The sequence below is a fragment of the Gavialis gangeticus genome, unplaced genomic scaffold (assembly GCF_001723915.1).
Source record: "Gavialis gangeticus isolate Ggan-Ray unplaced genomic scaffold, GavGan_comp1, whole genome shotgun sequence".
Lineage (NCBI taxonomy): Eukaryota > Metazoa > Chordata > Crocodylia > Gavialidae > Gavialis > Gavialis gangeticus.
The window spans coordinates 55953912-55964597 of NW_017729031.1; the positions used below are offsets into that span (position 1 = coordinate 55953912).

The window sequence follows — 10686 nt, forward strand, 5'->3', positions numbered from 1 at the left end:
TATTCCACAGTCTGGACACCCTGACTGTGAAGAAGGTTTTCCAAATGTTGAGTCTGAAACAGTGTTCCCAGAGTTTACGGCCATTAGTCCTGGTTTTCCCCAAGGGTGCCCTGTGGAACAGGTGTTCACCAAGCCCTTGATGTATTCCCCTAATGTAGCAGTAAGCTGCTACCAAGTCCCCTCTCAGCCTTCTCTTTTTCAGGCTGAAGAGTCCCAGGTCCCACAGCCTTTCCTCATATGGCTTGGCATGCAAGTCTCTGATCATACGGGTGACTCTTCTCTGGCCTCTCTCAGGTTTGTCCATGTCCTTCTTAAAGTGTGGTGCCCAGAACTGGACGCAGTACTCCAACTGCAGTCTCACCAGTGCTGAGTAGAGCAGAAGAATCACTTCCTTGCTTTTGCTGGAGATGCATTGATTGATGCATGCCAATTTATTATTTGCTCTGCTGCCTATAGATTTGCACTGCTGGCTCATATTTATACTGAGAAGGGTATCTATTATAACCCCCAGGACCCTTTCATTCGTGGTGCTGGTCAGTTTGGCACCACCAAACCTGTAGGTGTGCAGTGGGTTGTTCATCCTCAGGTAGAGCACTTTATATTTCTCAACACTGAACTTCATCTGGTTCCAATCTACCCAACTTGCTAGCCTGTCTGGGTCCACCTGTATCTGTAGCCTGTCTTCAAGTGTGACCACATTCCCCCAAAACTTGGTGTTGTCCGCAAGCTTGGACAGTAAACTCTTCACCCCCATATCCAAATAACTGATAAAGATGCTGAAAAGTACGGGCAGTCCTCACACTTACGGTGGGTTATGTTCCTGGAAAAGGTGCTGTATGTCAAAATGATGCAAGTCAAATCTGATTTTCCCATAAAAACAGTGCTATAATAAGGGGTTATGTTCCTGGTTAAGGGCCTGATGCCCAACTTTTTATAGAAATGACCATAAACACCATATTGAAATCAACAATTTAATCAACTATAGATGATGTACACTGTACAATACAAAGTTTTCCAAAGTGTACTGTATATAAATCGATTAAACAGGGTAATACAGTAACTAATCATATAACATTTCATTTAATCAGAAGGTGAAGGAACACCTTCATCAGGGTCATGGAATTCAGAAGGGCTTCTTTGGGGAGACTTTGGGGAGACTTAGGGCCACTTGATGACTTTTTGAGAAACTGATCCAGGGATGTTTATTTTGCTGCCCTCTTTTTCTTATTGTAAATTTCCCTGTAGTGCATAAGTGCGAGGATCCAGTGCCATAAGTAATAACATGGATGTAAATGGCAAATCGCCGTAAATCGAAACGCCATAAGTCAAGGACTGCCTGTACTAGACCAACCACCGACCCCCGTGGGACACTACTGTCCACTTCCTGTCAAGATGACACAGATCCGTTCATTAGAACTCACCCTGCAGTCAGTTTCTCACCCATCTGGCTGTCTTGGAGTCAAGCCCACAATCCTCCAATTTTCTCATGAGGACATTGTGGGATGCCAGATGAAAGGCTTTTTGGAAGTCAAGGTATACAGTGTTGACCTCTCTCTTACCCAGGTGGTGAGTTACCCGGTCTTAAAAGGAGATGAGGTTGGTAAGGCAAGACTTGCCCATGATGAAGCCATGCTGGCTGTTGTTCAGAATCCTACCTTCTGCAACCTTATTGCAGGTAGACTCCTTGATGAAAATTTCCAGGATTTTCCCTGGCATAGAAGCTAGGCTAACTGGCCTATACTTACCCGGGTCCTCCCTCCTGCCCTTCTTGTGGATGGGCACAACAGTGGCCCTTGTCCAGTCCTCAGAGACCTCTCCAGAGCACCATGAGTTTTGGAAGAGTTGCGCCAGGGGTTCCATAGTGACTTTGGCCAGCTCCTTCAGCACTCTCGAATGAAGTTCGTCCAGTCCTGCTGACTTATATGTGTCTAATTTTTTTTAATTGATCGCACACCAGTTCTACAGCAATAGTAGGAAGGCAGTCATTCCTATGCTGCTCATTTTGCACCCTACCTGGCATGATTTTCCCCTTGGCCTGGTGAAATACCAAGGTAAAGTAGTCATTCAGTTTTCTCCTAAGTGCTGTCCTGAGCTGTTGAGCAGTGGTTCCACACTCCCATGTGTTTTCCTCCTGTTTCCAATGTACCTAAAGATGGACTTCTTGTTGTCCTTGATTCCCATTTGCTAATTTGAGTTCAGTCACTGCTTTAGCCTTTCTGATCTGTTTCTTGCAAGTGCGGCCTGACATTGTGTAGTCCTCCTTGGGACATGCCCTGAGCTTCCATTGTTTATAAGCCTCTTTCTTAAGAGGAATGTGATTTCCCTGTTTAGCCAAGAGAGCTTCCCAGCCCTTCTGTTACCTTTTCTCTACATGGGAATGGACTTCCTTTGTGCTTCAAGGATCGTGTCCTTAAGGAACAACCTTTCTTCATGCACGTTCATGTTCGGTTCCTGGTCCTGCAATACTTCCCCTACCAGTGACCTGAGCTTGTTGAAATTTGCATTTTCAAAGTTCAAGACTTCAATCCTGCTATCAGATTTGGTTGCCTTGAGACAGACAGTGAGCATGATGGTTTCGTGGTTGTTGTTGCTATATTTAAGTTGGTCACCAACATCTCTCTTTCTTAGACTTGTGGGAGATGCTGGACTGCATTATGGGAAATGTCTTACCTGATGATTTATTTTATATTAGCAGGGTCTCCCACAACATACACTTCTGGGTACAGCTTCAGTAAATGGGATATCATTTCATTTTGGCATGTCTACAGTTAGCTACAAAACTCTTAGAATTAAATAATAAGTTACGTAGCTTTGAATTACTCAGCTAAAACAGAGAGCTGCCAGAGACTTTCTACTAAAATTTTGATGAGATAGATAGGTTCTTGTCTGAAACATGTGCTATGTACAGAACAAGCCAAGTTTGGGGAGGAGAGGAACTTACGTATATGAATGTGTAGATATAAAAGTGGCTATAATAACTAAGTTAGATGAAGGCTGCTGGTCCTCTTTAAACAAGACAGTATTATCAGTAAGTTGTCTTTATTTGCTCCTCTTTCTACATTAACTTTTCCAGTCTCATACTATTGAAAACTGAATTACAGTAATTTGCTGCTCTGTTCGCTAAGGAAAATATAAAACATACCACTTAGTTTTTGACTAACCTACTCTTAAATGGCAAAGATGAAGTATTTATTTTTTATTTCAGCTGGTCTTGGAATGATCTAAAATACGAAGGTGATAGGCACCTCATAAATGGATACATTGGTAGATATACTGGGCCAATTTCTGCAGACCACCTGACAGTATGCAGTGAATGTTTGGAGGGGATGATGCAACAGTGGCTCTAAGCCAATATTTGCATCTTCCTAGTCTTTGGGGTATCAGCCTATCCCTGCCAGAAATTTAGAATAAACATAAAAACTGTTCTAGTTAATGCCAATAGCCTGTAACCTCTCTCTAGGGATCAACCAAGTGAAGAATGTAACAACTACAGGCAACCCTTGCCATTCATGGGGGATACATTCCCGTGATTCCTGCGAATGGTGACATCCACGAATAGGGCACTGCAATAAATGTTATTGTGGTGTGAAAGGTCGTTGGGTTTAAGAGTGTTGATCCATTCATTGCCTGACCAGAGTCTATACCACTAAGACTCAACGTTCTCTCATACTTTTCATATGTGCAATTTGTTTTCTAATATTAGTCTACTGATGATGATAGCAGGCTGCCAGATATTTGATATTGTATTTTAGAAATAAAAGTAAGGAGTACTAAATAAGCAACAGTGTTCATCTACGTGCAGCATAACTATAATCTATATAATATTAGATTGATTATCCCAAAATATAAAGAAAGTGAAAATATTAGTTTAACTACTTTGATATATACCTCAAATTATAAAAAGGAAATTAGTCCATTTTCTTTCCTTTGTATCTCTGATTGCCTGAGGACCAGTCCATTCGTAATTGCCACTTTGGATATGCTGACATGACCATAGACATGGCTCTTTATTTTATTTTTATTTTGTAAGGGGTGCAGCTAGACTTCAGAGAATAAAATCTTGCTAACCTGTGTACAGTGAGGGCTAAGCTACCATGCAGTGTCTTAAACTGGTAGTGCCTGCTACTGCTTCCAAAACTTATTCCTCAACAAAGTTCTTTTCCATCACACATGCATATATGGCATTCTAAGATCACTGCAGAAAATGGACCAGAGAGAACTTCTATTTTAAGTACATATTGCATGGCTTAGCATTGCTGACTGATTTCATATTCCCTCAGACTTGTATTTATAAGCCTGGATTCTGACTACCTTATGCTGCTGGTATTGCTCGAATTTAATTTACCATCTGATAATTCCCTGATGTAGATGAACCCTTAGCTGGTAAAAGTGGGGTAGGGTAGAATGTCTGTGAAATACCAGTTCACAGCTGGTTATAGTCCCAGAGAGGTAATAGCCATTGGGTATAAATTGGAGCAGTTTAGGGGACATTATGCTATTTATACCATTGGGAAGAACAGGCACAATTACACCAGTATCAGGGAGGCAGAACTTGGTCCCTGACATTGCAGCCTACCTTTCGCACACTGATTGTATCTCTTAGTGGGTAAAAATATAGGATATGGTACTTCAGGGTTGGACCAGAAGGTTGAGGGGGGTTTTAATCATTTTTCCATTAAAAAATCCAATTTGTACTGTCTTCTTATTTCTAATTTACAAGGAGGAGCAGAGCAACAAATTGATCCTCCTCTTTCTTCTCAAAATCCCCAGAGTTTCAGATTAGATTCTGATGTCTTGCACTAATTTATTTTAAGGTGATAATTAAAGTAGATCATATTCTAAAATGGAATGCTTTTTGGTCCACTATGTGCAGTGTAGCATTGTAAAAGGAAACGTGAACTTTTCACTGTAGTTTTGGACACTGTCAAAGCCCCTTTGATGAATTCCTACTTTCATTAAGAACAAAAAATCTCCTCCTCCATATAACTTCATTATAATTTAATATATTGAAAAACTACTGTGAAAATGGTACTTTAATATTCAAAGTTTGTCTTCATCATTAAAATCAAATATTCACTGTTGACAAGAAAGAAATTTGAGTTTCTAACTTTTAGCCCTGTAGCCTCAATGAGGGCTTTAAGGCCATGTCCAGACAAGAGCGACTGTGTGGTATCTGGTGCCACGGGCATGTTTACTACATACAGCACATCCAGCTGGTCTCCATGTGTTACTGACCCCAGGAGATCCTGGGGTAAAAACACCTGCACAAAAAAATGGCAGAGCAGTGCATGCAGGGCATGGGTGCATTCTACCCAAAACTGCAGCCTGGCTGGCTGGATCCATGCTCTGACTGCCAGCCAGGCTCAGAGCAGCAGGATTGCTGCTGCTGGAGCCCCAGGAAGCCCCCACGACCCCAAATAAAGCTACTGGCTCGAGGCTCATGTGGATGTGGCCTAGGGTTGCAAACAGATGTTGCCCTTGTATCACCATAAAAATGTTAATGGGGTGCAGGTTGTGAGAGAACAGACATCCTTGCCCCTTGTCATACTCCAAGTGCCCAAAAATGTTTGCACAATGATTCCTGGTAACAGTTTGTCATGTCTTATCAGGAAGGATGTCTATTGCTTATGGCGCTTCTCCCACAGCCTGGGGCTGCCCACTCTCTCTAGCCAACTTGGGCAGGAGATTCTGGAGTGCATATTTCACACTGCAGAGCAAGGGAACCCCATGGAGTTCCATGGATTGAAGTCAGGCATCTGATGAACCCCAGGCCCTGAGCTGTAGACAGGCAGGATGGGCCCTTGAAACTTTGGGAACAGCAGTGACCCGTTCTTGTGGAATAATGGCCTTGGGCAACATTTGTCCCTGCCAATCAGTTGGATCAGCTGTGCTGGGACACATCCTGGCACAGCTGATCCTGTGACACAAATGGTATCTGTTTGTAGCCTAACAAACCACCTAGATTTCTTCCTTTACATGTACAGTCACCAACCACAAAGGACCTGCTGATGATACCAGCCCTTTCGCTATCCTTGTGCAGCCCTTCCCTGGTTTTGCACAAATGTGGCAGATCTTACTTCAGTAAACAATTCTGTTGACACTGAACAGGAAATAATACAATCTGCCTTGCTTTCTTAGATGTGTTGGCTTCTCAGGAATAAGAGGACCTCAGAACAGTAAAATTTATTTTAGTTACTAGTCAATGGGTACACAAATGGAATAGATCTTTTGAGTAGGAAGTTGCTTACCTGGACTCTTGTCTGTTATTTTTAAGTCTATTGTTGTATATGAATTTACTTTCGTTTGCTTATGAGGAGTATTTGTGTGCCTCAGGATAATTCAGAATAAATTACCTATCTTCAGTAACTCATGTTTAACAACTCCTGTTAACTATTGAACACACACTGTCTAGTGGAAAATCTAGTAAGAGGAAAGATTGATTCTGTTCATCAGGAAATAGTGAATTGAGGGAAATGGTGGTATATTATAGCTTTTGATTTAGAAGCAATGTTTTAAAATTTATTATGTATATTTTTTTAATAGAATATGCTTCTGCTGGCTCATTGTTTGATTACATTAATAGCAACAAAAGCGAAGAGATGGATATGGATCAGATCATGACCTGGGCAACTGATATAGCTAAAGGTAAGAGAGAGATGGCTAACAGTAATTCTGCACAATCTTTAAAGTATAGTGTTGAAACCCTTCTTTTGAAATGAAGAAAGCCATCATAGATGTCAGCACTGAAGGCACTATTAGAAAATATGTTTTAGAGGAAGGAAGGGATAATGGTCATTTTCCTAATTATTCTCTTTTGATGGTATATTTTCAAAATGGAAGTGAAGGTCTCCTCTATCAGTTTTGTATGTATTTTGGCTCTGAGTCACAAGCAAATTTTTTTCACAGAACAGGCATATTGTATATAGGTACAATGCTTACAAATGTCAATATCCAGCACCAGTCTTATCTGCATGGGAACACTCTGCAAAGTTAAGGGTTTGCCCTCACAGAGAAGTTACTGTTAACTACTACTCTTTGACTCCACATGCTGACACACACATACCCCTACGCACACCTACATCCACACAGTGAGGGCATGGCACATATATTTGGAGCTGTTTCAAAACAGGAACATTTCAAAAGGGCAGCAGCTTTTACATCCTCATTGTTACGTGTAGACAAGATGAGAATGATGCAGGTGAATCAAAACCACTCCAGCTATAACACTGCCTCATTTAGTGCAGTGGTTTACAGTCTTTTTACAAATTACAGTCAAGGCACCCCCAATAACTTTTCTGAATTTCATGGTGCCCCAGTGCAGAATTACTGAACTAGAAGCTAAATTGAGGAATGATATGGGCTAGAGACAGACATTCAAAAAGCCTGAGCCTGAATTGATTTAATCTTTGCCCTTTAGTGTGACCTGGCTAGGTTAAATCACTTTGTAACTGTACAGACATCCCAGACATGCAGGCACATGCCTGCAGTGACTCAGGCTAGAAGCTGGGGGTGCTAGAGCAGCCCTCCTTTCTCTTGCAAAGGGCTTAACTAAGCAGGGTGTGGCCAGGCCCAGGAAGGAAGCTTTGATTAGGGAGAGGTTGCACCCCTTCTGACCACTATGGTATCAATTCCAGCAGGAAATTGATAACAGTGTTTATCACCCCAGCTCAGTGTTTATCACCTCATTAAGAAAACAACAGAGGGACATTACCAGCTACCTGTTGATTCTTCCTTTGTCCTGTCTGCCACAGCCTGGGATGTAGCCAGCATGTGGTCTGCTAAGTAATACTGAGAGGTGTCTGTAAGGCAGAAGGGACAGGGAGGGAAGCCAGTTTATGTGCACTGAACATCTGTACTGTTTCAGGTTTGAACCAGTTTCTGATCACTTAAATTGGTTTCTGTGTAATGTGTGTGTCTAGCAATGGACGGCTGCGATGAGGCTAAAAGGGTTAAGAAGCCCCGTTCTAGCAGGAGCTAGGGAAGAGTGACGGGGCAGAACCTAACCCTGCCATACCCTGCTCCTCCCACCGTCTGCCCCTTCCCACCTCCAGTCTGTATCTGAGGGATTAAGGATGGCCTCTGCCGCTGAGGCTGCTCCTGCAGCATCTCCCACACTGGCAGCCACCCCCAAAGTCCCTCCTAGGAGTGAAGGAGGAGTGAAAGGGATGAGTTGAGCTGGAAAGCGTGGCTCCAGCTCCATGTCCCCCTGACTGCAGAATAATCTGCTGCTAGGAGTGTGGGCACAGAGGCCACTGGGGGATAAAGGCGGGCAACAGTAACAACAGTCCTTAGAAGCAGGCACTGCTGGAGTAGCTGGGGCAGGTGCAGGGTACCAGTCACTAAAGATGGGGGAGGGAGCACATACCTTCCCACAGAAGGGCTGGGGCAGTCTAGCACCTTAAAAAAATCTCACAAAAATCTTGTTAAACCACCCTAATTTTAGAATTTTCTTTCATTTTTGTGTAGGAATGCACTATTTACATATGGAAGCTCCCGTCAAAGTAATACACAGAGATCTGAAGTCCAGGAATGGTAAAGTAGTTTTGAATTGAAGTGTCCTATGTATTCTGTTTTCAGATAATGAAATGGTGAACCTTGATTTTAGTCTCCCGCAGGTATAGGACTAAATCCTCACCTCTTAACTGTCGTATTAGGTCCAGGTGGGGCAGAGAAAGAGGCACCTCCCCCCAGGTTCTGGAGTTGTCTGTGTATTATTTTTCCCACTGGCATAATTTGGAACTGTGTTGGGGCTGTTCTAAGGCATGACTTAGAACCGTACAGCTCTATAGACTGCTGGAAGTTAAGTCAAGGACTAGAACAAGACTATAATAAGGCTGTTCTAAGTTATGCCTTCCTACCTGTGGTCTGAAGAATCAGTCAGAGATTTTCAGTAGTAATATACTGTTTTTGTAGTTGTGTTGGTTTGGGGAATATGCAAGAAGCAAGACTTGGTCAGCTCTATCTTTTATTGGATCAACTTTGTAGCTGAGAGAGGTGTTAGACAAGCTTGTGGGACAAAATGCCCTTCTTCAGTCTGGAAAGATGCAGACACTGCCTAACATTAATACCGTTAGAGCAAGTACTTTTGTTTAACTCCATTACGTGAAAGAAAGTGACCACTTTAAAAAGGAAATTATAAAGTTGGTTCAATAAAAAATATTCCCAAACAAATCTTGTTTTTCTCTAGGATTGCCTGAGTACTTTCCCCTATTCCTGGAAACGTCCAATATGCTGTGGGCCAGGAAGGGGTGGCTTAATGCAGTTCGGACATGACAAAATAGATCTAATATCTTTGCCAAAACCTTTAGTCATTGCAGTGGTGATTGAAGTATTACGGATTTTAGTGCTTATAAATAATGTAAATGAATGAATTGGATGTTTGAATGAATTGGATCCGTTTGATAGTCCAGACTAGTTATGACATAAGCTGCAAGTGACTTTAATTGAAATATTAACTACTAATAATGGATTACAAATTATATAGATTTGCCAAATACAGTGCAAGAATGTCATAGTGGAGAAATGACTGGATGCAGTTTCATTTTTAGATTTTTTTTTAAAGGTATTTTTAAAGTGGGTCTCTAGGAAGGATTATTGTCAGATGAGTACAGCAGCAGGGAAAAAGGGACAGTTCTACTTTTTTTTTATTTTGAATGTATATAATTAATTCAGTCAGAGGAGAAGAGGGTAGTTGTGCAGTATGTTATGTAATAACTATTCCAATCGATATTAGTACAGTGGGAACCATTTTGAAGGCGATAGACAAAATTAAAAATGCTTGTGTCCCTTTTTTTACTTCATGATATACATAAGGGTCCCAGAAGATTTTTTTTTTTTTAGTTAAAATTTGAATCAAAACATAACTAAGAAACCCACTTCTATCCCAACTTACATTTTATATTTAGAATTCAAATCTGCCATGCAAGCATCTCTGCTGACTAGAAACATGGTGAAATGATGATGTTGCAGTAGTCAAGAGTTTGAAGGATGACTTCTGTATAGTTGAAAGGAGAGATTTTTAATTAAACAGTGGGGGCTTTTTTCTGTTTTTGACAGTATCTGTTCCATTTCAGTTAACATTTTTGGTAATAGAAATCTCGGTTGGTTGAAGACAACGGTTCCCAAACTCTGACAGACTGAGTACCACCAATTTAAAATGATACAGCCTTAAGTACCACAGGCAAATTTTTCATACACATAGATAACAGACTATGTATTAAAACAACATCAAAATATTTAGTAATCATAGAACATTGTTTTATCAGTTACAATAGTCATATAAAACAATTGTATATTGGAAAAAAAACAGTGCAAACCAGGGATAGGCAACATTTTTGGCTGGAGTACCAAAAAAACCTCAATGCATACCCTGTGAGGTGCCAGAGTGCGGGCACACCAGAAAAACAAAACTGGGGCGGAGGGTACATGACAGGATGCACTGCACATTAATATAATTAATAATCATAACTGTTGGGTTTTTTGTTTTTTTACAGCAAATACCAGGTTTTCTAAAAATTCTAAACCTGGTGATAAATAAAACTTCATATACTACCTTTGTTCTTGTGTATTCTTTTTTGTTAAGCATGTTGTGATGGGGGGGGGAGAGGAGAGGGAAGAGAAAGAAGAAAGAGAAGAGAGGGAAGAGGGAGGGAGGAGAGAAGAGGTGCGAGGAGGAGCAGACGTGGG

At 41.4% G+C, this 10686-nt stretch overlaps 1 protein-coding gene across 3 annotated transcripts in view; it reads left to right on the forward strand.

Moving 5' to 3' along the window:
- Positions 1-10686, forward strand: part of MAP3K20 (mitogen-activated protein kinase kinase kinase 20) — a 153026-nt gene that overhangs the window by 42869 nt on the left and 99471 nt on the right. For all 3 annotated transcript variants that reach the window (XM_019522936.1, XM_019522935.1, XM_019522937.1), the window contains exons 4-5: positions 6544-6645; positions 8467-8532. In XM_019522936.1, coding sequence (XP_019378481.1) covers positions 6544-6645; positions 8467-8532 — 168 coding nt within the window. The remainder of the gene's footprint in view (positions 1-6543; positions 6646-8466; positions 8533-10686) is intronic.